The sequence below is a fragment of the Phaethon aethereus genome (genome assembly GCF_964289735.1).
Source record: "Phaethon aethereus genome assembly, chromosome: 18".
Taxonomy (NCBI): domain Eukaryota; kingdom Metazoa; phylum Chordata; class Aves; order Phaethontiformes; family Phaethontidae; genus Phaethon; species Phaethon aethereus.
In genome coordinates this window covers 1214481-1242034 of record NC_138594.1, presented here as the reverse complement: position 1 = coordinate 1242034, position 27554 = coordinate 1214481, and the positions used below count along the sequence as shown (strand labels likewise).

The window sequence follows — 27554 nt, the reverse complement described above, 5'->3', positions numbered from 1 at the left end:
AATGCTGATTCTTCCAGAGGAGTTGCTAGAATAGCCTTGATATTCAGTTTGAATGGCACTGGACTGTTTAATGCTGAATTCAGTCAAGCCCCTTCACCCCTGCTGGTCTAAGCCACCAGGATTATTTTTGTATTGCAGTGCAGCTGACAGAAAAGTAAGCAGACACGCTTGGTGTCATCTATAAATGCTGCTTCATGGTGAAGCCAGTATTATTTAATGTAAAGTATATAAGTTTTAGCTGAACTCAGTATGCAAATTATTCTTAGCATGAGGGCCACATCTCCATATACAAGATTCTGGAGAGTTTTTGTAGATTTCAGTAATCCTTCAGAGTCTTGAATGATTAATACCAAGTACCTTTCAGGGGTTTCACCCCAAGATACCAAGCAAAGCTCACATACCCATAGTCACATTATGCTAACGTTGGGACTTATACCGGTACTGAAGTACTAATACAGAACTATTAATGTAGACATAGGCTAATACTTCTGATGGGCACAGAAATTCAAATTAGGGATCCACACTAACAACAGTTTCTTCTTCTCTGAACTTAAGCCAGCATATATATTCACACTGTGGATTTGCACATGAGCATAAAAATCTTCGGCCAAAATAGGACCTCCTCCAACACTTGATGCAGGGTTAGATGGGACAATATGTTCTGCAGCCCCTCTACAGATTTTCCTGCCTGGGAAACCAGGCAGCATTCCTAGTCTTCCTTGTAGGATGTGATTGTCTGCAGTTTTCTGAGTTCTCTTGTGTAAATCCTGTATCGTTCCTCTGTACGCAAGGTTGTTTTCCCTCCTAAGGAATAGGATAGCGATAGCATGCCTGGACTATCAGAGACCAAGGTCTGCAGTCTCAGACCATGGAGAATAGACTGACAGAATTTCTTCCCTGTTGATTCTGGGGTCAGGGAACCTGCCCCTTCCCGTTTCAGTGGAAGAGCTCTATAGCTGACGTTTCTTTGTGCCCAGGAATGGAGAGATTCTTTCTGGTGATAGGAAAGATGCCAGATTCACACCTTCAAGATAATGATGCTAGTTCTGCTGAATGGGGTCACAAGCTCCTACCCCTCGACCTTCAGGATGTCTATTTCCACATGGCTGTTATGGCCCCATATTGAAAACAGCTTCAGTTAGAGTGGGCCAGAACCATTATTAGAACAAGATCCTGCTGGCTGGTAGTCCTACCATCCAGATTCTCCTCCAAGGATCAAGCACAGACTAGCTTCAGTGACCTAGATAGTCTAATATTTGAGATAGTGAAGTCCATGTCCCTGAAGGTGATGGCAAATGCTTTGGTCTCAAAGCCAGCATATGTATTCTTGCCTCTGTGGACATTATGTTGAACCTGTAGGAATAACCCTGTTTGCATGCAAAGCATGGAGTTTACTGGGGGAATGTAGAGGTGCCTGTGCACTTCTTTAGTTGCTTTGCTTTAATGTCACAGTCTTAGCACACAATTTAGTTAATTAGCAATACTGGTAAACATGGCAGTAAGGCTTGAAGTCTTTGTGATTCTGCAATTCCTAGGGCCCACTTAACATAAAGTGTTTTCTCTCTTAAGGATAGTGTACAACTGGGTACTAAGGCAAAACCCAGAGGTCAATACTGGGTCCGATAGTGCAAACGAAGAGCAAAACCGTGCACCTAGGGAGGAACAACCCCATGCACCAGTATCTGTTGGGTGCAGACCAGCTGGAAAGCAGCCATGCAAAAAAGGACCTGAGGGTCCTGGTGGACACCAAGTTGAACATGAGCCAGCAATTTGCTCTTGCCACAAAGAGGGTGAATGGTGTCCTGAGTTGTATTAAGAGAAGCATTGCCAACAGGTTGAGGGAGGTGATCCTTCCCCTTGTCTCAGCACTGGTTAGGCCACACTTGGAGGGCTGTGTCCAGTTCTGGGATCCCCAGTATAACAGAGATATAGAGCTACTGGAGAGAGTCCAGCAAAGAGCCACTAAGATGACTGAGGGACTGTAGCATCTCTCCTATGAGGAAAGGCTGAGAGAGCTGGGACCATTCCGCCTGGAGAAGAGAAGGCTCAGGGGGATCTCACCAATGTCTATAAATACCTGAGGGAAGGGTGCAAAGAGGATGGAGCAAGGCTTTTTCAGTGGTGCCCAGTGACAGGACAAGAAACAGTGAGCAAAAACAGAAACACAGGAGGTTCCCTCTGAAAATCAGGAAACACTTTTTCACTGTGATGGTGACCAGGAACTGGCACAGGTTTCCTGGAGCTGTTATGAAGTCTCCATCCGTGGAGATATTCAAAAGCCATCTGGATAAAAGCCTCTCCATTGCTATGCCCTGCTTCACAACCCTTTTCTGAGATTTGGACCACTTTCAAGAAAAGAATTTAGGTTTCTAACAATGGTTTATGGGGACCTACTGGCACTAAGTTCAATCGCCAAAGCACTGCTGAATGACTGTCCACACCTGGAGACACATCAGCTCAGTGGCTACTTCCCTTTCAAACTAGACCTTCCCTCAGCTCACTGCATGCCCAGAGCTGCCTGCCGTGTGCCTCCTGCCTGTTACACAGCTGGGTCCACATCCTAAACAACACAACAGCAAAAACCCAGAAGAGCTCTACTGAGAAGACTGGCTTTGTCATTGACCACTGGGAAGTCAAAGATTTTCAGTCGCCAAAGTCAGGGATCTAGCCTAGTACACTCAGCTAAACTGTCCATATAGCCCCTGGGACGTCCTGAGGGCACTTTGTCCCAGCCTGATAGCACTGCATAAGACAGGCTTGCTGCATACCACTGAGAGCAGGGCCCCACAGAAAAGCAACAGCAGCTTTTTAATACTTAAGCTGCTGCTGCCAGAGGATGCTGCCTTTACAGTGCAGAAGTTACAGCTTCCCTGGGAATGGGAGACCAGACCTCCCTCCCCAACCTGATGGGAGAAAACCCCCAGCCCTCGTGCCCTGGGAGAGGCCTCAGCCATCCCTTGCTCTTCTTCCCTGGTCTTCTAAACCCCGAGCTCTGAGCTGCCAAGACCTTTCTGTCCCCTCCTCGGTCAGGACTGATAGCCATGGGGCTGCTGGACACCACGTGGCACTCCAGCACGCTGGGGACTCAGCTGCAAGAGCCCCTCAGAGCAACGCCTGCTGGCCCCATGCTGGGGAGCACAGTTGCGCTCTGGATCCCGCTGGAGGCAGGTGCCCCCACCAGCACCCCTTGGTGCCTGCTCCCCAGAGAGGCAGGCCTTCAGGTGCACCCCTGCGCTCACCATTTCCCATGGGCTGGCGCGGGGCTCCTCCTGGGCCGAGTAAAGGTTGTTTCCATCAGCCTGCCCATGCCCTGCGCGTGGACACCAGCAGCGAGCTCAGGATTTGGGCTGCAGAAACTGCAGTGCCGCAGCCCTCCTTGGAATGGGCTTTACAAGCACAGGACTTTGCCTGATGCTGGATATTACGTCAGCTCCATGCACCACTTTTCTAACTTTGCCCACATGTTATCCACTAAGCTCTTTTAATAACCAAAATGCCAATGACCAGGGGAAGAATGTGTTTAAACCTGACAGGTTTTAAAACAGCTGACATGACAGTTCCCTCTTCCTAAAGCTATATCAGTCTCTCTCCAGGACTACCAGAAAATCACCCTTCCCGCCACTCTCAGCATCATACAGGTGTGCCTGCCACCCCCAATGCTCTGGTAAAGGTATCACTGTGTTTTTTTGAACTGTAAAAATGTGTAAGTGTGCAAGATATGTGTGGTGAAACAGAAGTGTTGGACTGAGGCTGTATTAGGTGCAGAGCATCTGGGACTGCACACTGAGGTGATGTCTTTGTGCATGTATGTCTGATAAGAGGATTTTTCTATCAGTTGTAGGTAGGAAAAAAACTTGTGGGGGCCATTCCTAGATCAGAGTTATCTTTCCTAGGGTGACAGGCATGGGAACATCTGCAGCTCACTGGCACTGACCTGCAGATCAGAAGTCTCAGCATAGAACAAGATGGTGCACAGGGTCACAACAACGTTTCTTGGAGAATCTCCCACTTGCAATCTGAAGTGTGTACAGAGGCACACATGCACATGCCTCTGTGTGTGTGTGCACTCATCCTGATATCCCTGGAGCTGCCTCACATCTCTGTCAGAGGCACCAGCTTAAAAGCCCAGGTAGAACGGAGGCTCTGTGGTGTTTGGCTGACCACCTTGCTGTGCCTGTAACCTTCATGAACTGTTATACATCTGCACTTCTGCTTTCAGGATTTTACCATTGCAGCTGCCAAAAGCTTTTATTAATGCTAATTTATCTTTTAACATCCTGTTTTATCTATTGTACAGCTGGGATATCTGCAGTGCAGACATACCATACAATCCACCCTGGGTCATGCAGTGAGTCGGTGGGAAAGCCAGCAATAGAATCCATAAGTCCTGCATCCAAGTTCTCTAAGTGCTTTAACTAGTCCAGATTCCCTCCTTAACACCCTTGTCAGATTGTTTATAGGAGATGTATTCATATAGTCAGTAAGACATCAAAATTTTCTAATTATATCTAGTCATGTCAAATGACAATTATGCCCTTAGTTCAGTTTGCCAGACAATGCTTTACCAAAGAAGGTTTGCCAAAAATTTTTTGGCCGAAGAAAGAGTAGGCATCTGTAGCATCTGCAGACTAGATCTTATAAAACGCCCCTGCGACAAGTCTGCCCTGTCTCCACGGAAAGCTTCAAGGTAAGTGTACGCGGTCCGCAGGCTTGCAGGAAGCGGATGGTGCCCCTATGTGCCGCATCATTCCTGCTGCCTCCAGTGCTCATTTCCAGGAGGGGAGTCAATTTATCAGCTCAGGCTTAAAAGCTGCTTTCAAGGCACCTGCACATTTTCACTCTGGATTTCTGTGCAACAACAAGTAGGGAGTTGCCATTTCTGTTTTACAGTACTGACCAGCTGCCAGCCTGCAAGCCACCCATCTGGTGTCACGAGAGGTAAGAACCTGATTTATTAATTGCTACAGGGCAGAGGAAGATCCTTTTGGGTGGGGTTTCTGGAAGGGTCACTGTTTCACGCTATATTCAAACATAGTGTGGTTACAGTAGAAGACGGTGGGGTGCCCAAGGTTTTCAAGTGTCTGCATTTGAAGTCTCTGACCACTGATGGCAGACCAGAAAATCCCCATGGGGAAATTCTTCATTTCTGCTTAACTGACCTAACAGGGATGCTGGCTTGCTGGCTTCCCATCTTTACTATGGCAGCAGTAGAACTGGGCCAAGATAAGCACAGCAGGAAAAAGTGCAGAATTCTGCATTCTCCCTGAGAATGTATGGCTTAGTAAATCATCTGAGCATACAGACCTTCTAACCACCTTTGTAAAATGCCAGAGCTCTCTTAGATACCCATTTTCTTATTCCAGACAAAAAATATTACCTAATGAATAAAGAAGGAGTAAATTTTAGTAATGTAGATAGAGAATTTTCAAGTGCAGTTGGCTAAATTTAGCTACCTACATGTTTAATAAAGCATCTGAAGAAATACTTTTTTTTTAAAAATTTTTTAATTTTGAGAACTGACCTGGTCCTAGATTTTTTTCAGTAAGTATTTATTTGAGATCTTAATGCAGGCTTGGCAATTCCAGTTTCAATGCTTGAACTTTATTTCACCCAAGTCAGAACTTTGGGGCTGAGATTATTTAAATATTGTACTGAAGAATGATAAATGCATACGACAAATTAAATTATGGCAGAATATTAAATAGTCACAAAGGCTGTCCTTTTGTTTCAGTTGAGAACTTCATTAGTAAAATTCATTAATTTTCCACTGCCTTTCTGTTACCATTATATTTAATAGGTAAATGTCCCACAGGTTCAACATTTTCTAAGACAGTATGTTGCCTAAACTAATAGTTTTTTTAAGAAATGTTGCTTCACTGTTCACCCTTCTAACAAAATGTCCTAACTGTATTTCCATTCCTAATAGTGATGTCTCTCTTATCTTATAGATAGAGTATTCTTAAAGCACCAAACCCACAGCTCTGGAAGGTGATTAAAAGTTGCTCTCCTAAATATTTGAAGATCTAGACTACATCAATGAAAAACTTCTTATGTTCTAAGTTGACCTAAAAATTAAGTCTCTAGTTAGGTCATGTTAGATGTTCCAAATACTCTGAGTATGAAGAGAAACCAAGGTACAGGATATAAAATTTTTACCTTACAGAATAGATGTAAATAATCAGTGCCATATTGTTCCTCCCCATTAGAGTCTTCTGGGGACGTACTTTCAGTAAAGTGCAGACATGGCCTCTGCAGACTCTGAGATGGCTGTTTTTGGGGAGGCAGCTCCCTATCTCCGAAAGTCAGAAAAGGAAAGAATTGCAGCCCAGAACAAGCCTTTCGATGCAAAGTCATCTGTCTTTGTGGCTCATCCTAAAGAATCCTTTGTGAAAGGGACAATCCAGAGCAAGGAATCAGGGAAGGTCACTGTCAAGACTGAAGCTGGAGAGGTGAGCAAAAAACCAGGCTGAAGGACACCATTTGATTCCCACTCTGAGCTTTTAGCTGACATACATGGATCCTTCATTTCCCTGGCAGACCCTGACCGTGAAGGAAGACCAGATCTTCTCCATGAACCCTCCCAAGTACGATAAAATCGAGGACATGGCCATGATGACCCACCTCCATGAACCCGCTGTGCTGTACAACCTCAAAGAGCGTTATGCAGCCTGGATGATCTACGTAAGTACCAGCAGCATCTTCCTTTGGGCAGCTGGGAGGAACTGCTCTGCCAGGCTAAGTGGAAGCCAACGTGCTGTCTCCCTTCCTCGCAGACCTACTCAGGTCTCTTCTGCGTCACTGTCAACCCCTACAAGTGGCTGCCAGTGTACAACCCGGAGGTGGTGTTGGCCTACCGAGGCAAGAAGCGCCAGGAGGCCCCTCCACACATCTTCTCCATCTCTGACAACGCCTATCAGTTCATGCTGACTGGTGAGTGCTTGACCTCCCTCACAGCAATCTAAACGAAAAGGCCCACTGATCTCACTGGAGCATGTGACAAGCCAGCTAAAAACACCATGACTGAGAACTTGATTGAGTTATGCAGGAATTAATTTCAAGTGAAACTGACCCAGAAGCATGCATGGACTCAGCACTGGGAATTATTTGCACTTTATTGTACGAAATCCTACACCCTCCCACTGCAGAAATAGTACTTGACTCAGTGTGCTACTTTTTTCACTGATAGGAAGTAAAAACTTTTTATTCCAGATAATCCACTATTTTGAACACAGGTAGGCAGTTTGATTAGATTACTTGATGAGAACTGTGTGAAGGGCAAGTGGATGCACAGCTTATCTCAGGATCACATGCCTCTGACAGCTCTATACATCCATTTGGGCTTATACTTACCACTTAGGATCAAGAAGGGAATCTTCTTTCTGAAGAAGCTCCAACTTACATTTACAGCTTTACTTCTCATTCAGCTTAGTGTTATTCAGGACAACTGCTAACACTATCTTTTGTTCTGCCTCTCTCACAGATCGTGAGAACCAGTCGATCCTGATCACGTATGTACACTCCCTGCTCAGGTCCCTGCCCGACTGCCAGGTACCAGGGGACCTCCTGCCTGACCACACGCTCTCTGCTTCTCTCTTTGCTTTGACAGCGGAGAATCTGGTGCAGGGAAGACTGTGAACACAAAGCGTGTCATCCAGTACTTTGCAACAATTGCAGCCAGTGGGGATAAAAAGAAGGACGAGCAGTCTGGCAAAATGCAGGTAAATCAATAGATGCTGGCTTGAGTCAACACTTTCCTCTGTCCCTGACATGATTTTTGGAAAGGATAACCAGCAATAATTATCATCCTGCAGGGAACGCTTGAGGATCAAATCATCAGCGCCAACCCACTGCTAGAGGCCTTTGGAAACGCCAAGACCGTGAGGAACGACAACTCCTCACGCTTTGTAAGTTGTTGCTTTGGACAAAATCCCTCCTCATATAACAGTAGTGATGGGCTAGTGGTATTCTCACATAAGGAGATGGCAATGAAATGCATCTAGGCTGAAATGCTGCTGCTTCTCCTTAACAGGGCAAATTCATCAGAATCCACTTTGGAGCCACAGGCAAACTGGCTTCTGCCGACATTGAAACTTGTAAGAGACTCCCTTGGCCTGATCCCATTCCTTCCCAAATTTCTGCCTCTACATGTGATCTTGTGCCTGACTCTCCTACCTTCCTTGCCAGATCTTCTGGAGAAGTCCAGAGTCACTTTCCAGCTCAAGGCAGAAAGAAGCTACCACATATTTTATCAGGTCACCTCCAACAAGAAGCCAGAGCTAATTGGTAGGAGGCATCACTGAGCTTACTGGAGGAAGATCACTGAGCAACATTTAACTATATTACAAAAACAATGATAATTAACCCATGAACCCATTTGTTTTCAGAAATGCTCCTCATCACCACCAATCCATATGACTATCCTTTTGTGAGTCAAGGCGAGATCACTGTTCCCAGCATTGATGACAAGGAGGAGCTGATGGCAACAGATGTAAGTAACTTACAAAACAGGTCAACAGTCACAGGTCATACATCACATAACATGCAAATATTTGACTTTGTTGATTGTCTTACCAGAGTGCCATTGACATCCTGGGCTTCACTGCTGATGAGAAGACAGCCATCTACAAGCTGACAGGGGCTGTCATGCACTATGGGAACTTGAAGTTCAAGCAGAAACCAAGAGAGGAGCAGGCAGAGCCGGATGGCACAGAAGGTATTATCAAATTCAATAATTAACCCCTCTGTAAGCTACTATGGATGTGGAAGAGAGCAAAAGTTGTTCTTTGTTGGACTTTAGGATCCCAAGGGAAACATTAAGCCAGAAAAAACCTGTCCCTTGTCCTATTCTCAGTATGTCACGTTCCCTGATCTCAGGGCTTTCGTATCTTAGCATTAATTGCTATGAACGATTAATAGTTTAAACTGTCCTTTATACACATCCTGGAAGCCAGGAGTGATGGATGTCCTTCCTGTAACATTATTAGTCACTCCTTTGTTGGAGTATGGCTTGCAATTGTGAAACAGCCAAGTGGTTCAGCTGTAGCAGGGTGGGGGACCATGTTCCCATTCACACTCACCTGTCAGACACCCAGGGAAGTCTGGTATGAGAGATGTATTTGATTCCTCTCCTTTGTTGGTGCAGGACCTACAACCCATGTCTCCAGCTCTCTGAGCAATGGCTCTTCTTGCTAAAGGACTAGGCAGAAGATGAGAAGTACCATAGGTAAAAGGATGAAACCCAGTGAGTTTTACTGAACATCAGAAGCCAAAGCTCATAAAGGGTTGTAGATTCTAGACCCCTCTCCGTGTTCCACCGTAAATATTGTGTGGTTTTGATGACCTGCATGTAGCTCAATACCTGACTGTTGTCACTGCAACTCCTGAGCTACACATGTACTAAAAATATTCAAACTGGCAAGCTGCAGCTTTCAATTTTGTGACAGGGGATTTTTGAAAACATCATTACTTTCTACGTGCTTCAGTGAAGGTTTTCAAACATAAATTATTTTAGAAAAGCTCAATGTGCATAATGATGACTTTGGTGTTACCAGGATTCCCTCTGTGAGAGTCTATCAAAAGGTTTTAAAGAACAGAAATCTGAACCCTGCAGCCTTTAGAGAATACTCCAGGACTCAAAGTCTATGTTCTTCCTTTTTCCTCTGTCTTTTTAGTTGCTGACAAGGCTGCCTACCTTATGGGTCTGAATTCAGCTGACATGCTCAAGGCACTGTGCTACCCCCGAGTCAAGGTTGGAAATGAGTATGTGACCAAGGGTCAAACTGCACAGCAGGTAAGAAACATGTGGCAACCTCGAACCATGTTTGAATTAAGATCCTTTTGATTCTCCTCTGCTCTGTATGGTAACTCCAGACATTTATTTTTTATAGGTCCACAATGCTGTAGGTGCTCTGGCAAAAGCTGTCTATGAGAGGATGTTCTTGTGGATGGTTGTTCGCATCAACCAACAGCTGGATACCAAGCAGCCCAGACAGTACTTCATTGGTGTCTTGGACATTGCTGGCTTCGAGATCTTTGATGTAAGTAACAAAGATTTGGTAAGAGTTATTCAGAAGTGACAACTGGATGTTATGTTCACTCTGAGACATATTTTGAAAGATGATGTAATAGCATCACATAATTATTTCCACCTATTTGCCTTTTTTTGTCACGAAGTAAAAAATTACCTTTCAAAGGACTTGCCTTATTTCAAGTTGTGCAAACTCAAAAGTACAGAATGTCCCAGTCAGAAAAATTCCTTGGTTTACATGATCAAGGACAAGACAGTATAAAACCATGTATATCATGATAGGCTTAAATTTGTTTTTTTTTCCTCCCTGTAATTGAGCCTCAGATTATACAGGAGTTATATTTTATCATCACATTTTTATCAATGAAAAATAATTCCTTGTGGACAATTAATTTGATGCATTTTTCTGTTTTGTAATGTAGACATAAAGCAGACTGAAGAAATGCACAGACTTGACAATGAAGCCAAGATAACTGCGTACCTTATTTTTAAAGGATGATGTTTTGCAATTATTGCTGCATCTTGCAAATATGGGTCTTTCTTATTTTATTTCCAGTTTAACAGCTTTGAGCAGCTGTGCATCAACTTCACTAATGAGAAACTGCAACAGTTCTTCAACCACCACATGTTCGTGCTAGAGCAGGAGGAATACAAGAAGGAAGGAATTGAATGGACATTCATTGACTTTGGGATGGACCTGGCTGCCTGCATTGAGCTGATTGAGAAGGTATCCTTCCTGTTCAAATGTATTAAGTGTGTGGAAATTCTATAATTACTTGGTCTCATTTTTCAAAGGGATCTCCTATGTTCATGTCCAAATATTCCGCTTTTGTTATTCAAAATACTTTGCCTTGTAGGTTATTTTTTCTGTCAAGTGAGACATGAAGGAGATCTCACACAGCTTTGTGGTAGCAAGTCTTACTGATCTCTTTTCAAGTGCCAAAAGATTGTTAAACTCCCAATAAGAGTGTTCTTCCAAAACAGCTGAAGTCAATTTCCAGGTCAGCATGTCCCCCCTAAACTTTCAGCTCCAACAGACTTGTGCTTGTGCAGCAGAATAACTATATCTTTATAAAATTAACATAAAAGATGGACATACATAGCTGTCAGCACAGAGTCACACTTGCTCATGCATCCTTTGACTGACAGTGAGAAGGCAGTCACACTGCACATGAGATGAGAAATTCAGTGGCTGGCGGGATGATAAGTAGTTAGAAACACAAAATCACAGAACTGCTGAGGTTTGAAGGCAGCTCCAGAAATCACTTAGTCCAACCCTCTTGGGCAAGGCAGGGTCAGCTACAGCAGGTTGCTCCTGACCATGCACAGTTGGATTTTTAATATCTCCAAGGGTGGAGACTCCACAGATACTCTGGGCAACCTATTCCAATTTTTGAGCACACTACCAGTAAAGAAGCTTTTTTCTTCTGTTTAAATGGAATTTCATGTATTTCAATTCATGGTTGTTCCATCTTGTCCTGTCGCTGGAAACCACTGAGAAGCCTCTAGCTCTGTCTTCTTTATCCCTTCCCATTAAGTATTTGTAGACATTGATAAAATTCCCCAGAGCCTTTTCCAGACTAAATAGTCCCATCTCTCTCGGCTTCTCCTTGCATGTCAGGTGTTCCAGTCATTTAAATATCTTTGTGGCCAGTCACTGGGCTCACTCTACTACGTCCATGTTTCTCTTATACTGGGTAGCAAAGAACTGGACACAGCACTCCAGTGTTTCTCAGCAGAGCTAAACAGAGGGGAAGGTTCACCTCCCTTGAGCTGCTGGCAACACTCTTAATGCAGCACAGGATGAGTTGGCTGCCTTTGCCACAAGGGTGCACTTTTGGCTCATGTTCAATTTTTCTATGACATCTGTGTGTGCTTTGAGTCCCTCTGGATAAGAAAGTAATGCTCTGATTTCATAAAGCATGTTCCCAACACAAACTAAATGAATTCCAATTTATGATTCATTTGGTGTTAAAAAATCTAAGTATCAATAACATAGAATCATAGAATATTTGTGTTGGAAGGGATCTTTAAGGTCATCTAGCCCAACGCCCTGCAATGAGTAGGGACATCTTCAAGTAGATCAGGTTGCTCAGAGCCCCGTGCAACCTGACCTGGAATGTTTCCAGGGATGGGGCATCTACCACCTCTCTGGGCAACCTGGGACAGGGTTCCACCACCCAATCATTGTCAAAAATTTCTTCCTTATATGTAGTCTAAATCTGCCCTTTCAGTTTAAAACCATCACCCCTTGTCCTATCACTACAGGCCCTGCTAAAAAGTCTGTCCCCGTCTTTCTTATAGGCCCCCTTTAAGTACTGGCAGGCTGCAATAAGGTCTCCCCGGACCCTTCTCTGCTCCAGGCTGAACGCCCCCAGCTCTCCCAGTCTGTCCTCCCAGCAGAGCTGTTCCAGCCCTCAGAGCATTGCTGGGGCCTCCTCTGGCCCTGCTCCAGCAGGTCCATGTCTCTCCTGTGCCGAGGGCTCCAGAGCTGGACGCAGCACTGCAAGGGGTCTCACCAGAGCAGAGTAGATATGTTTAATCTCACTTTCTAGCAGAAAATGTGATTGAATAATGACCTTTTCTGATGTGTATCTATCTCAGTCTGTGTTCGACTAGTTTGCCTAGGTGAAGGTCATTATTGCTCTGAAAACTAAACTACAATCTGTCTCTCTTGTGCATTTCTTCCAGCCCATGGGTATCTTCTCCATCCTGGAAGAGGAGTGCATGTTCCCCAAGGCAACTGACACCTCTTTCAAGAACAAGCTCTATGACCAGCATCTGGGCAAGTCCAGTAACTTTCAGAAGCCCAAGCCTACGAAAGGGAAGGTTGAGGCCCACTTCTCCCTGATACACTATGCTGGCACAGTGGACTACAACATCACTGGCTGGCTTGAGAAGAACAAAGACCCCCTGAATGAAACTGTCATCGGGTTGTACCAGAAATCATCACTGAAAACATTGGCCTTACTCTTTGCCAACTATGGTGGAGCAGAAGCAGGTTGGTTCTGTGAATCCCATATTTCACTGATGTACAGCTTACAAAAAGGAATCATAAATGGCAAAAGCAAAAATCAAAAACCTGTTTTATTTATTTTCAATTTTGCAGAGGCTAGTGCTGGCAAGAAAGGTGGCAAGAAGAAGGGTTCTTCCTTCCAGACTGTCTCAGCTCTTTTCCGGGTACAGTAGAGAGTTCACTATTTCTTCCTAAGATGAAGAGTAAGCCATTTAAAATGGCTAGTCTTTTTTTGGCTTAGTTGTGTTAAAAGTCCCTGAAGTTCTTGGGCCATATTTTGCTAGGAATAAATGCACTGTAATCTGCTTATGCTCCATTCCACTGACTGCACAGCTTTTCTTTTTGTCCACATGTCCCAGGATGATCTTTCCAGAGGGAAGAATGTCATACAGAAAACTTCTAAAATATTCCTAAAACATACCAGATTTCCTTTAGAAGCCCACTTTTGGCTTCATAACCTTTTATTGCCCTTTAACAACATTCTGCCCACTGGTCTGGAGGATGACTTCTTTGCTCCATTTATATCTCTAGTTTTTCTCCATGATCCAGGGATCAGTCTCTTATAGTTGAAATACCACCATTCCTTGGGTTATGGATTTCTAAGATGTCAGATACTTGACAATTCTTTGTTGTAACCAAGTCTTGCTGACTGGCTGCTGCAGACACTTCTGCCAGGTGAAATGCCTAGTCTCTCTCCTGAGGTTATTTATTACCATATTCATCCTTCTTGATATAGCCTAAATTCTTCTACAGATCTGCTGTCATATGATTCTTGATCACCTGACAGCCTCCAGCCAGTGCTCTGAAACGGAACATGGGCATGTGTGTATAAGTCCCAAGAAAAATAATCCTAACTGTAGTGCCTTGGCCTTGCAAGTGGGAAATTATTGCCAACATGTATCATTCAAAAATAATGCAATAAGCCTATTTCAAAGGTCATAAGACTTTAAGAGATAATGTTATAGGAGAAATATTATTTGCTGCATTTAGGTTGCATTTCTGTTATGTTTTCAAACTTTCTTCCACTATCCCTCTTCTTTAGACATGTTAATGTTTAGACACCTTAATGCTTTGGCTGCTTAATTTACATACTCTGAGATGTTCTCTCCTCTTAGTGGAGCTTCCCTCCACTACATATAGGCAATAATTATTTATAAATAAGTATACAGATATTAATTGTAAAACAAGGCTGGGATTCATCTCATCTTACTTTACCAGATAAACATGTAATCTAGACAGATAAAACTCAGCTCGTCGTTTTTGTTCCTTTTCATTTAAGTGGAGAAAACAGGAAGGTTCTATGTAGTATGCTCCTTAAGACCCATCTTAAATGCCTACTGTAATATGCTTCAAACTGCCTCATAGAGGTACCAGTTTATCATCTGGGTACATCCAATGGAAGATGGATATAATTTCGAATTAAGGAATTCCACTAGAGTCAGTGAAATGTATTAAAATTGTATGTTTAAGAGTATAATATTTCCTACAGATTGATCCTGCAGAAAACTCTACATTAAGTTAGTAACAACAAAGATCTGTAGAATGTCAGAAAAACTGGTGCAGGGTGGCTGCAGTTCAGGATTCTGCAAGCTGATTTTTGTCTGATATCTCGTTATCTCATTTCAGAAGGCTTGATGTTTATAGTGGAAATTATACTTGCTAATATGAATTTTTGTTCATGACTCTTTCAGGAGAATTTAAACAAGCTGATGACCAATTTGCGAAGCACCCACCCCCATTTTGTACGTTGCATCATCCCAAATGAAACAAAAACACCTGGTAAGAGACTCACATATAGAAGGTTTTCAGTATGGTTCAGCTTCTCCCCTCAGTATTACAGAATGCAGCATATATTTGTGCTCTGAATTGCTAGGTGCCATGGAGCATGAACTGGTGCTTCACCAGCTGCGGTGTAACGGCGTGCTGGAAGGGATCAGAATTTGCAGGAAAGGATTTCCCAACAGAGTCCTGTATGCAGATTTTAAACAGAGGTCAGACTTCTTCCACTTACTGGTTAATTTCATCCATCTTGAGCAGCTTGTGAAATTTAAGTTTCACCTCTGATAACTAAAGCCTTCTCTACAGTTTATGTTTAGCAGCACTGTTATGTTCCCAACAGTTCTTAGACTCTTGCAGTGTACCAGACAACTGGTCTCAAAAACAGACCTCTTTACATTCATAGAATCATAGAATCATTTATGTTGGTACATCGAGTCCAATGCAAGCCCTTCCATTTTCTCCTTCAGATACAAAGTATTAAATGCAAGCGCTATCCCAGAGGGACAATTCATTGACAGCAAGAAGGCTTGTGAGAAACTTCTTGGATCAATAGATATAGACCACACTCAATACAAATTTGGTCACACCAAGGTACAAGAACTGTTTGTTTCAAGTACTATGTGTTTTTGGTTTGCATGTCTTGAGAAAGATACTTAGATTATCCAAATAGTAGGTGAAATCATCAAATAGTGTATTTAAAAGAAATCAACTAAGTACTTACTGACTCAACACTTGAAAAAAACTGAAATTCATTGCCATAGGATGATTTAATTAAGGGTTAATTAAGGGTTCCTAATTTAAGAAAAAAATTGTAGACTAGAAGGATCAAGGGTTAATAAAAACAAAGGCAAAATATCTGGATATTATAGTTCCTCAACCGCAGGTAGCTGGAAGCTTGGAGATATAAAAGAGGCTCTATCACTACATACATTCTTTGTGCTTTTGCTCTTTCTCTTAACTTGCCATATTATCTGCCATGGGGGACATGGTACCAGGCTACACGGAACAACAAGCACATACAATGCACTTATTTTCATGTTCTTACCTAAGGTGTTCTTCAAAGCCGGGCTGATAGGCCTCTTGGAAGAGATGAGGGATGAGAAGCTGGCACAGCTGATCACACGCACACAGGCCAGGTGCAGGGGCTTCCTGATGAGAGTGGAGTACCAGAGGATGGTGGAGAGGAGGTAGACATTTCTTCAAATTACGTTCGCTGTATTTGGCTTATTGTGTCATCATGGTCTAAATGCTTAATATTAATTTGACTTACCTTTCAGAGAATCCATTTTCTGCATCCAGTACAACATTCGTGCATTCATGAACGTGAAGCACTGGCCCTGGATGAAGCTATTCTTCAAGATCAAGCCCTTGCTGAAGAGTGCAGAATCTGAGAAGGAGATGGCCAACATGAAACAAGAGTTTGAGAAAATCAAGGAAGAGCTTGCAAAATCTGAGGCAAAGAGGAAGGAGCTGGAGGAGAAAATGGTGAAATTGGTGCAGGAGAAAAATGACCTGCAGCTCCAAGTGCAGGCTGTGAGTAACACCAGTGTGCCTCATCACAGAATCATAGAACAGATTGGGTTGGAAAGGAACTTTGAAAATCATGTAGTCCAACCCACCTGCAATGAGCAGGGACATCTTCCACTAGATCAGGTTGCTCAGAGCACCGTCCAACCTGATCTGGAATGTTGCCAGGGATGGGGCATCTACCACCGCCTTGGGCAACCTGTGCCACTGTTTCACCACACTCATTGTCAAAAATTTCTTCCTTGTATCTAGTCTAAGTCTGGCCTCCTTTAGTTTAAAATCAATACCCCTTGTCCTACCGCAACAGACCCTCCTAAAAAGTCTGTCCCCGTCTTTCTTGTAAGCCCCCTTTAAGTACTGGAAGGCTGCAATAAGTCTTCCCGGAGCCTTGTCTTCTCCAGGCTGAACAACCCCAACTCTCTTAGTCCTCATAGAGGTGTTAGATCCCTCGGACTCTTTCTGTGGCTCTCCTCTGGATCTGCTCCAACAGGTCCATGTCTTTCCTGTGCCGAGGGCTCCAGAGCTGGACGCAGCACTGCAGGGTGGCCTCACCAGTGCGGGGCAGAGGGGCAGAATCCCCTCCGTCACCCTGCCGGCCACACTGCTTTGGGTGCAGCCCAGGACATAGTTGGCTTCTGGGCTGCGAGCGCACATTGTCGGCTCATGTCTAGCTTTTCATCCACCAGTACCCCCAAGTCCTTCTCGGCAGGGCTGCTCTCCATCCCTTCATCCCCCAGCCTGTGCTGATACCGGGGGTTGCCCCAACCCAGGGGCGGGACCATGCACTTGGCCTTGTTGAACCTCATGATGTTCACATGGTCCCATTCCTTGAACTTCTCCAGGTCCCTCTGGATGGCATCCTGTCCCTCAGGCATGTCAACAGCACCTTTCATCTTGGTGTCATCTGCGAACTCGCCGAGGGTGCACTTGATCCCACTGTCTGTGTCATTGATGAAGATTTTAAAGAGTACTGGTCCCAGTGTATACCCCTGAGGGACACCGCTTGTCACCAGTCTCCATCTGGACATTGACCCATTGACCTCTACTCTCTGCATGTGACCATCCAATAAATTCCTCATCCACCCAACAGCCCGCCCATCAAATCCCTATCTCTCCAATTTAGAGAGAAAGATGTTGCGGGGAACCGTGTCAAAGGCCTTACAGCAGTCCAGATAGACGACATCGGTAGCTCTTCCCTTCTCCACTGATGTGGTCATTCCATCACAGAAGGCCACTCGGTTGGTCAGGCAGGACTTACCCTTGGTGAAGCCATGCTGGCTGTCCCAAATTGCCTCCCTGTCCTCCATGTGCCTTAGCACAGCTTCTAGGAGGCTCTGTTCCAGGCAGAGAGGTGAGGCTGACAGATCAGTATTTCCCAGGGTCCTCCTTGCTACTGTTTTTAAAAATGGGTGCAATGTTTCCCTTTTTCCAGTCTGCAGGGACTTCACCTGACTGCCAGGACTTTTCACGCATCATGGACAGTGCCTTAGCAGCTACATCAGCCAATTCCCTCAGGAGTCTATGATGCATTTTGTCAGGTCCCACAGACTGGTGCATGTTCAGTTTACTCAGGTGGTCTGAAACCTGATCTTCTCTTACAGTGGGAGGGACTTTGCTCCTCCAGTCCCCATCTTGCAGTCCATCCCCTCAAGTGAAGACTGCAGCAAACAAGCCATTGGGTACCTCAGCCTTCTGCTCCTCTGTTGCTAACAACTTGCCAGTCTTGCTCATCAAGGCGGGTTCGCTTTCTCTGACCTTCCTTTTCTGGCTGACATACCTGTAGAAGCCCTTCTGATTATTCTTTGCATCGCTTGCCAAGTTCACCTCCAGCCGTGCCTTGGCCTTCCTGACCCCACCCATCCACAACTGGGCAGCGTCCCTGTACTCATCCCAGGATCCCTGTCCCTGCTTCCCCTGCCTGTGCGTTTCCTTCTTGCCCTCTAGTTTGCCCAGCAGGTCTCCACTCAGCCATGCTGGTCTCTTGCCTTCCTTTCCTATTTCTTACACCTGGGGATCAAGAGCTCTTGTGGTCTATGGAAAGCGTCCTTAAAGATCTGCCAGCTGTGTTCTGCTCCCTTGTCCCTGAGGGCAGTTTCCCAGGGGGTCTTATTGAGTAACTCCTTGAAGAGCTGGAATTTTGCTTTCCTAAACTTCAGGCTCCTGACTTCACTCTTTGCCTGCTCCATATCCCTCAGGACTGCAAACTCCACCAGTGCATGATCACTGCAGCCCAGGCTGCCTCCAGTCTTGATCTCACCAATTAGGTCCCTTGCACTGATGACCAACAGGTCCAGTATGGCATCTGCTCTAGTAGGGCTGTCTGTTACCTGACTTAGGAAGTTATCCTCCATGCACTCCAGGAGTCTCCTGGATTGCCTACCGCCTGCTGTGCTACTTTTCCAGCAGATGTTGGGGTGCTTGGAGCCCCGCAGCAGGACGAGAGCCTGTGAGCGCGATGCCTCCTGTAGCTGGAATGAGAAGGCTTCATCAATAGACTCCCATTGTTCGGGTGGCCTGTAACAGATACCAACCACAAGGTTCCCGTTGTTGCCTCAGTCTATGATTCTTACTCATAAGCTTTCAAGCTGCTTGTAGCTATTCTCCAGAGATAGCTCTTCACACTCTATCCATTTCTTGACGTAGAGTGCAATGTTTCTGCACTTCCTTAATTCTGCTTTTAAAGGTATAACTAGCTTCAATAAGGACTGTCAGGAGGCTGTAGTCAAGATATTACCTGGGTGACATTTTCTGTGATGTATGCTGAAGTGTCTAGCATTTACATTAAGTTAAACTGCATGAGAGCAATCAAGAAACTTTACTTTTATTAGTATAATGTTTATTCTTCCAGTAATTTTTTCCTATCTCTCCAAAATTGCGTAAGCCTATCGTTATACACACATGATTATGAATTCTTAGGCCAAGTTAAGAGGACATTTCTTTCCTCTCTTCATTCTCCAATTAAACAAGATGATAACTTGTTTCTTGCCAGTGTAGGTCATGGCTTGGATTTTCCAAACATTATTATGTTGTAATACTGTACAAACTGAAAGGAAACAGGATTTAATATTATCACTCACCCCCCTAAATCACTCATAATTATTACATAAAATCGTGCGGACATCTCCAATGTTGTAATGCTGTGGCTCCTAAATTAAATCATTCACAGAATAGAAAAGACTGTATCCTCAAAGTAATACTGGGTAGCATATGTGCTATATAGGAAAATTTACATGCCCCTGTTTTTAAAGAATCTTGAACTGTAAAAAGATGAAAAAAAACACTCACTGCTAAAATTATCATGTTTCTTTCATATATTTCTGCTAGACTGAAACTTGAGACAAAATGTAACAAATATCACAAGGCATCTGTTGCAAAAAAAGCCTCGTGACAAATTTTCCAGTAACTCCTTTTCTTCTGAACTGGTGAGCATCTCACAGAGAAAAGGCAGAGCTACTAGATGCTGAGTATTTTTTGGCTGTGGTGATAAAAATCTAAATCAGAAACAGTTGCTCCAAATAGACAGAAGTGTTAAAAAAGAGAAATACAGGAATGATGTGAGCATAACTGTGACTTTGGTATTAATATGTATCTTGACATATGGTTATCACTTGGCACTTCATGAATGTGGGAGATATTCCTATGATTAAACACAAATTTATGTACTTCGTTCTAATGTTTGATATCATGGGATAATATTGGATTCTATACCTTGCACAAATATGTAAATACTTGGGCCTTCACGTAGATTAAAAAGAATTTTATTTGGTTTTAGCTTTAAAACTAAACATGCCTCTTTCAAAACCAACAATATAAAATCAGTTCTATATTATATTTCCTTCTGTTGGAACATAAATCAAGTTTTTAACTACAAAATGGCTATTCAGGACTCTAAATTATGAAGGTAAGCTTCTCAACAGTCCCTCAAAAACCATACCCCTAAAAATGGTATTTTCCACCAGGAAGCTGATGCTTTGGCTGATGCTGAGGAAAGATGTGACCAGCTCATCAAAACCAAAATCCAGCTGGAAGCTAAAGTTAAAGAGGTGACTGAAAGGGCTGAGGATGAGGAGGAAATTAATGCCGAGCTGACAGCCAAGAAGAGGAAACTGGAGGATGAATGTTCAGAGCTGAAGAAAGATATTGACGACCTCGAGTTAACGTTGGCCAAAGTGGAGAAGGAAAAACATGCCACTGAAAACAAGGTATGAGGCAGAAGATGTCACTCTCACAGAAAAGACTTCTGTTTTGCTGTAAGGTATAAAGTTTTAAGCAACTTTTTTTATCTGCACTTGCTCCTTTCTTCCCAAAGGTGAAAAACCTCACAGAGGAGATGGCAGCCCTGGATGAGACCATTGTGAAGCTGACAAAAGAGAAGAAAGCCCTCCAGGAGGCCCATCAGCAGACCCTGGATGACCTGCAGGCAGAAGAGGACAAAGTCAATACGCTGACCAAAGCCAAGACCAAGCTGGAGCAGCAAGTGGACGATGTAAGCACACGGGCATACAGCAAGAATATATGGGCAGGTATGGAGTTAGACCCGGCTGGTAGAGCACTGATGGTCTTGCTCTTTTTAGCTGGAAGGGTCCCTGGAGCAAGAGAAGAAGCTACGCATGGACCTTGAGCGAGCTAAGAGGAAACTCGAAGGAGACCTGAAGCTGGCCCACGACAGCATAATGGATTTGGAAAACGATAAGCAGCAGCTGGATGAGAAACTGAAGAAGTAAGCGTGGCTGTGGGGCACTGGAGTGCTGGGCTGGTGCAATTCCTTCTTTGAGCTCTAACACGGTTTGCTTTGCCCAAAGGAAAGACTTTGAAATCAGCCAGATCCAGAGCAAAATTGAGGATGAGCAACTTCTGGGCATCCAGTTACAGAAGAAGATCAAGGAGCTGCAGGCAAGCCTCTGTTCCTTTTCTTTCACCCAGACACAGGTCAGGTAGGAGGAGGGCATGGGTGTGAAGGGTCCCTGATGTTCCCCAGGCTCGTATTGAGGAGCTGGAGGAGGAAATTGAGGCAGAACGAACCTCTCGGGCAAAAGCAGAGAAGCATCGGGCCGACCTCTCGAGGGAGCTAGAGGAGATCAGCGAGCGCCTGGAGGAAGCCGGAGGGGCTACTGCGGCTCAGATTGAGATGAACAAGAAGCGTGAGGCAGAATTTCAGAAGATGCGCCGCGACCTCGAAGAGGCCACGCTGCAGCACGAAGCCACGGCTGCCACCCTGCGGAAGAAGCATGCGGACAGCACAGCTGAGCTTGGGGAGCAGATCGACAACCTGCAGCGAGTGAAGCAGAAGCTGGAGAAGGAGAAGAGTGAGCTGAAGATGGAGATTGACGACTTGGCCAGTAACATGGAGTCTGTCTCCAAAGCCAAGGTACATAAATACTTTTATTAATAATTTGAAAACAATGTGATATTTGTGTTTAATCTTATTTAACTATTATCATGTTATAATATAACTGTTTTCTCTAAGTCTAATATATAGAACTGTAGGCATATGCACATAGTCCCCAGATACTGGGGACTGCATCTCTAGACACATTTTCCTGCTGTTACTAAGGCAGAATCGAGGTATTAACTATTTTCTTATGTGTGATTGACACCTAGGCAAACCTGGAGAAGATGTGCCGCACACTGGAAGACCAACTAAGTGAATTTAAAACAAAGGAGGAGCAGAATCAGCGCATGATCAGTGATCTCAATGCTCAAAGAGCTCGTCTGCAGACAGAATCTGGTACAGCAATTTCATCTCTAGTTTGGAAACGGGAGTATACCCTAAATGACTCTTGTGGATGTTGAAATATTTTTTCAATTACAAACTTTTCCAGGTGAATATGCACGCCAGGTGGAGGAAAAAGATGCTTTAATTTCTCAGCTTTCTAGAGGGAAACAAGCTTTCACCCAGCAGATTGAAGAATTGAAGCGGCAGCTAGAGGAAGAGATAAAGGTGAACATATTTCATGTTACATATTAAATAAATATTTTAAATCACATTGTTTTTGATGAAGTGTTTAAGGGTTCAAAAGGTCATCTAATTAAAAGTTCAAGAAGTCCCATTAGGTCATGCAATCTAGGCCATGTCAGTGCAGGTCTCCCAGCATTTTGCAGTATATCAGGCTCTGGCTTTTTTTTTTTTCATGCAGTCAGTTAATCACTATTTCTCTGGGACATATTCCAGTGTCTAAGTGCCAGTAAGAGAAAATTTCCCAGGATACATCTACTCCTTATTGCAACGTTTTTATCACCAGGCCAAGAACGCCCTGGCCCATGGCTTGCAGTCTGCTCGCCACGACTGTGACTTGCTCCGGGAACAATACGAGGAGGAGCAGGAAGCCAAGAGTGAGCTGCAGCGTGCACTGTCCAAGGCCAACAGCGAAGTGGCCCAGTGGAGAACCAAATACGAGACGGACGCTATTCAGCGCACGGAGGAGCTGGAGGAGGCCAAGTACGTGGGGAATGTGGGGAAGGCTGGCAGAAACCAATAACAGAAATTTTAAGAGACCACTGAGATACTGAAAGGTGAAAACCTAGTAGCAGGTTGGAGAGGAGTTATACGAAAGAGAAATACGTACTATGTAGGCTGTGGTTCTGAAAAGCAAAAGGCAATGTGTGGTGTGAGAAGAGGGCAGGGGGCAGAGGGGTAGCTAGACCCTGGGGAAAGAAAAAGGGAAGAAAAATTACTGTCTGGGATAGACTCTACAATGTGTGCATGGGGACCAAGTACTGCAAAGTGCCTCAGTACTGTGGTGACAATGAAAAATCAATGTCCATTTTAGGCCCCAATTATGAGCTGTGCTTACCACCTTCCAGGAAGAAGCTGGCACAGCGGCTGCAGGATGCAGAAGAACACGTCGAAGCCGTCAATGCCAAATGTGCTTCCCTGGAAAAGACAAAGCAGAGGCTGCAGAATGAAGTGGAGGACCTGATGATTGACGTGGAGCGAGCTAATGCTGCCTGTGCAGCTCTGGATAAGAAGCAGAAGAACTTTGACAAGGTCTTTTGGGCTGCAGCCCTGGGGTTCCTGGGCAGAGCGTGCCCTCCTGCTTGCCACATGCATGCTGAGGTCCTGTTTGTCTTCAGATCCTGGCAGAGTGGAAGCAGAAGTACGAGGAAACGCAGGCTGAGCTGGAAGCGTCCCAGAAGGAGTCTCGCTCTCTCAGCACGGAGCTGTTTAAGATGAAGAACGCCTATGAGGAGTCCCTGGACCACCTGGAAACACTGAAGCGCGAGAACAAGAACCTGCAGCGTAAGTGCCTGGCCCTCTGCTCCTGGCTGGGCTTTCTCTCTATCCACCACTACGTACCGCTCCACGTGGGTCTGTGCCTGCAGGTCGGCAAAGATGCTCGTCAGCCTGGTGCGGCAGAGCCCTTCTCGTTCTGCTCTGTGCCTGACCATGCCATTGCCCTTTGTTCCCACAGAGGAGATTTCCGACCTCACGGAGCAGATTGCCGAGGGAGGAAAGGCAATTCACGAGCTGGAGAAAATCAAGAAGCAGATCGAGCAGGAGAAATCTGAAATCCAGGCTGCTCTGGAGGAAGCTGAGGTACGTGCCCATAATCACTGGTGTCTGCACTAAAAATATGAGGGGAATGGGGAAATGTGGCTAAAAAATGCTTGTTCCCCCTCTGTTCTGTCCAGGGAGCACAGCCAGCTGAGATTTCCTGAAATATTCTGTGATCACCTAGGAAGCGAGCAGTAGCCCTATCGACATTACTAATGTTTGTGTCCACTTGCCCAGGCCTCCCTGGAACATGAAGAGGGGAAGATCCTGCGCCTCCAGCTTGAGCTCAACCAGGTGAAGTCTGAGATTGACAGGAAAATAGCAGAGAAAGATGAGGAGATTGATCAGATGAAGAGAAACCACCTCCGAGTCGTGGAGTCCTTGCAGAGCAGCCTGGATGCTGAGATCAGGAGCAGGAATGAAGCCCTGCGGCTGAAGAAGAAGATGGAGGGAGACCTGAATGAAATGGAGATCCAGCTGAGCCATGCCAACCGCGTGGCGGCAGAGGCACAAAAGAACCTGAGAAACACACAGGCAGTGCTCAAGGTCTGTTCAGCAAAGCTACAGAAAGGGAAAAGATTTCCCTGACATTTTTGGCACCCAAGCGCACACGGCAGCCTTGCAATTTCTCTTGTCTCTTTCACAGGATACCCAGATACACTTGGACGATGCTCTCAGGACACAGGAGGACCTGAAGGAGCAGGTGGCCATGGTGGAGCGCAGAGCAAACCTGCTGCAGGCTGAAATTGAGGAGCTACGGGCAGCCCTGGAGCAGACGGAGCGTTCGAGGAAAGTGGCTGAGCAGGAGCTTCTGGATGCCACTGAACGTGTGCAGCTCCTCCATACCCAGGTAAGGTCATGGTGCAAAAGCAGTTGTGTTGACACTAAACAAACACAGAGGGCTGCTGTATACGAGAGGATAGGTCAGGACAGCGGTCTAGATAGGCCTCTCTACTGCTGTCCACAAGGAAAGGCATGCTCAGCACCCATCACCTGGGCCCACCACTCACATTTTGTAAACAATCATTTTAAAAAGAATTCCTGATTTTGAATTGCAAGCTTAAAGAGAAAAGACTTGGCTCACACTGTAGGTTTGGAATTGCAGGCCTCAGAATACAAGTCTTGCACTCTCTCTTTGTACAGAACACCAGCTTGATCAACACCAAGAAGAAGCTGGAAACAGACATTGCCCAAATTCAGAGTGAGATGGAAGATACGATCCAGGAAGCCCGCAATGCTGAAGAGAAGGCCAAGAAGGCCATCACAGATGTGAGTCGGGGGCTCCTTTTGCTGCTGATGGTGGATGTATTCTCCCCCAAACTGCCTCCAGCCCCAAAATGGCTTTGGCCCCTTGCTCTCTCCAGGCAGCCATGATGGCAGAAGAGCTGAAGAAGGAGCAGGACACCAGCGCCCACCTGGAGAGGATGAAGAAGAACCTGGACCAGACGGTGAAGGACCTGCAGCTTCGTCTGGATGAAGCCGAACAGTTGGCTCTGAAGGGAGGCAAGAAGCAAATCCAGAAGCTGGAGGCCAGAGTGCGTAGGGCTGGTATTTGTGCATGTGAGTGAGCACGTCCCTTGCAGAGGTACCGGGGAAGCTCCAAAGATGGGCTTCTCATTGCAGGTGCGGGAGTTGGAGGGGGAGGTTGATGCTGAGCAGAAGCGCAGCGCCGAAGCCGTGAAGGGTGTGCGCAAGTACGAGAGGAGGGTGAAGGAGCTGACCTACCAGGTAAGGCAGGAGGCCTCCTTGGGCTGACGGAGTTTTCTCACAGCAAGTCAGACTTTGCAGACACCACCCCCAAGGGGAATTGTTAACCTCACGTGTTGGGAAACCAATAATTCACTCTCCTTCCTGCTTACCAACCACCCTAGTCTGAGGAAGACCGGAAGAATATTCTCAGGCTCCAGGACCTGGTGGACAAGCTGCAAATGAAGGTGAAATCCTACAAGAGGCAATCTGAAGAGGCTGTAAGTATCACTCCGAGTGCTTGGCAAGGAATACTTTCCAAGTGGGTAGTGTGGACATTGAGGAGATGAATACAAGAAACTTGGAAAGTGCCACTCGTCAATAATGAAGGGCTTCAAGTTCTTTGAGATGCTTACAAATTACCCTAGCCTTTGAGAATGAAATCAATGAGCTAATAAGAAAGCTAATGAGGAGGGCAAGTGCACGTAACTTTTTTTGCATTCGAACAACAAAGCAATCTGTAAGAAGGAGTTTTTATTAACAATACTGATAGTACAATATATTAAGATGTTTTGAAAAGAACATATTTTCTGAATTTTAATATTCATATAACTATCTTTTTGAAATATGCCTGTGACCCTTGCAGTTCAGAGAAGCTTTGTAGTTATGTGGAAGAAAATGACCTGCCAAAACTCCAGTATCCTGTGCCTAGGAACAGAGAAAATGTTGTATAAGAAATTCTGATTCAGCATATGCTTATCTACTACAGGGAATTCCACATTTTGGATAGGGCCAGGGAAATTTCAGCAGATAGAGAAGGTATTGGAAGTACATCCCGAAGCAACATGGTGCACTGCATTTAGAATTGTTCAATGAGCTGTTGCCTTTTTCTGGGCATGCTGCGATCAGGGATGAACTGAGGGAACTCCTGCCACCCCTGAATTCATGAATGTCTGACCATGGCTTCTTTGCTGCTGCAAACAGTCCATTACAGACAAGGGCTTTGGGCCTCAGATAAGAGGATTTGTGAAAGTAACATTGAGGAGATCTCATGGATTCACCATCTCTTATAAATTCCTAACTCCATCTTAGAGTCTGCAGACATAGTTGAACATTTAATTCCAGATCTAAAAAATTCTGATTTCCAGCTGCCCGGTTTGTTTCCTTCCCACGGTCCAGAGCAGAATTATGTTCAAACCCTGCTGTGCTCAGTCTACCATGGCTCTTCTAAAAAGGGAGGTTGAGGAGGTCTGTGTGAGGCTTATGTGTAAGCAGAGATAGGTGGGAAATAAGAGGTCTGTGCTTTTCCCTGGGGAACAGCTACAGCCCTGCAAGGCCGAGGTGCAGGAGGAGTGAAACCCCTGCCCTGGGCTCTCACCACCGACTCCCTCTCCCTGCACAGGAGGAGCTGTCCAATGTCAACCTCTCCAAGTTCCGCAAGATCCAGCACGAGCTGGAGGAAGCCGAGGAGCGGGCTGACATTGCAGAGTCACAGGTCAACAAGCTCCGAGCAAAGAGCCGGGAGTTTCATAGGAAGATAGAAGAGGAAGAGTGAGGATGTCATGAGGCAACAAAGTGACCTGAGGGATGCACAAAATGTGAAGCTCTCGGTCACTTTCATCTGCAATAAGTCTGTGTACCCACCCCGATATTTAGAGAATAAAGACCATAGATACCTCTGCATACACACTATGAACAGTGCCGCCTTTTTTTTTTCTGATCAAACCTGGGATATTGCATTGCAGCACAAGTTTTCTTGCTTTTTTCTGTCTGGGGGAAGGGAGAAACTAATGCAAACTCTGGACAAAGGACCTGCAAAGCTAGAGGCTGGCTATTACTGTGGAGACTACTGATAGTGCACCCTGTGCTCTCTTCCATCTCCAGCAGCTCCTTGCCCTGCTCCTGCCCTCGCATGCTCTTAATGCTTCTCCCACTGTCCTTTCAGCACAGCTTCCTTCCCATGTGAGAGGCAAGAGAGGGTGATCCCTTTCCCTTTTCCTTTCCCTGCTTTTGTTTGTGATCCT

General features: G+C 45.1%; 1 protein-coding gene across 3 annotated transcripts; it reads left to right on the top strand.

Moving 5' to 3' along the window:
• Positions 1-6242: 6242 nt before the first annotated feature.
• On the top strand, positions 6243-27085 carry LOC309411533 (myosin heavy chain, skeletal muscle, adult-like; the record flags this gene model as incomplete). Of its 3 annotated transcripts, none has more annotated exons than XM_082008194.1 (38): positions 6243-6449; positions 6538-6681; positions 6774-6930; positions 7481-7508; positions 7607-7718; positions 7812-7904; positions 8030-8093; positions 8185-8283; positions 8385-8488; positions 8575-8713; positions 9672-9790; positions 9888-10037; positions 10584-10754; positions 12719-13028; positions 13137-13207; positions 14735-14822; positions 14917-15034; positions 15290-15413; positions 15873-16009; positions 16100-16355; positions 20309-20551; positions 20659-20835; positions 20924-21069; positions 21152-21242; positions 21328-21717; positions 21951-22077; positions 22172-22290; positions 22592-22788; positions 23154-23337; positions 23424-23589; positions 23762-23886; positions 24082-24390; positions 24491-24694; positions 24988-25113; positions 25209-25379; positions 25468-25572; positions 25716-25811; positions 26933-27085. In XM_082008194.1, the coding sequence occupies 38 exons, from the start codon at positions 6243-6245 to the stop codon at positions 27083-27085; spliced, it is 5820 nt and encodes a 1939-aa protein (XP_081864320.1). The 3 variants fall into 3 exon arrangements, with proteins under 3 accessions (XP_081864320.1, XP_081864321.1, XP_081864322.1); XM_082008195.1 differs by having other exon boundaries at positions 12719-13032; positions 13144-13207; XM_082008196.1 differs by having other exon boundaries at positions 6264-6449; positions 12719-13013.
• Positions 27086-27554: the final 469 nt, after the last annotated feature.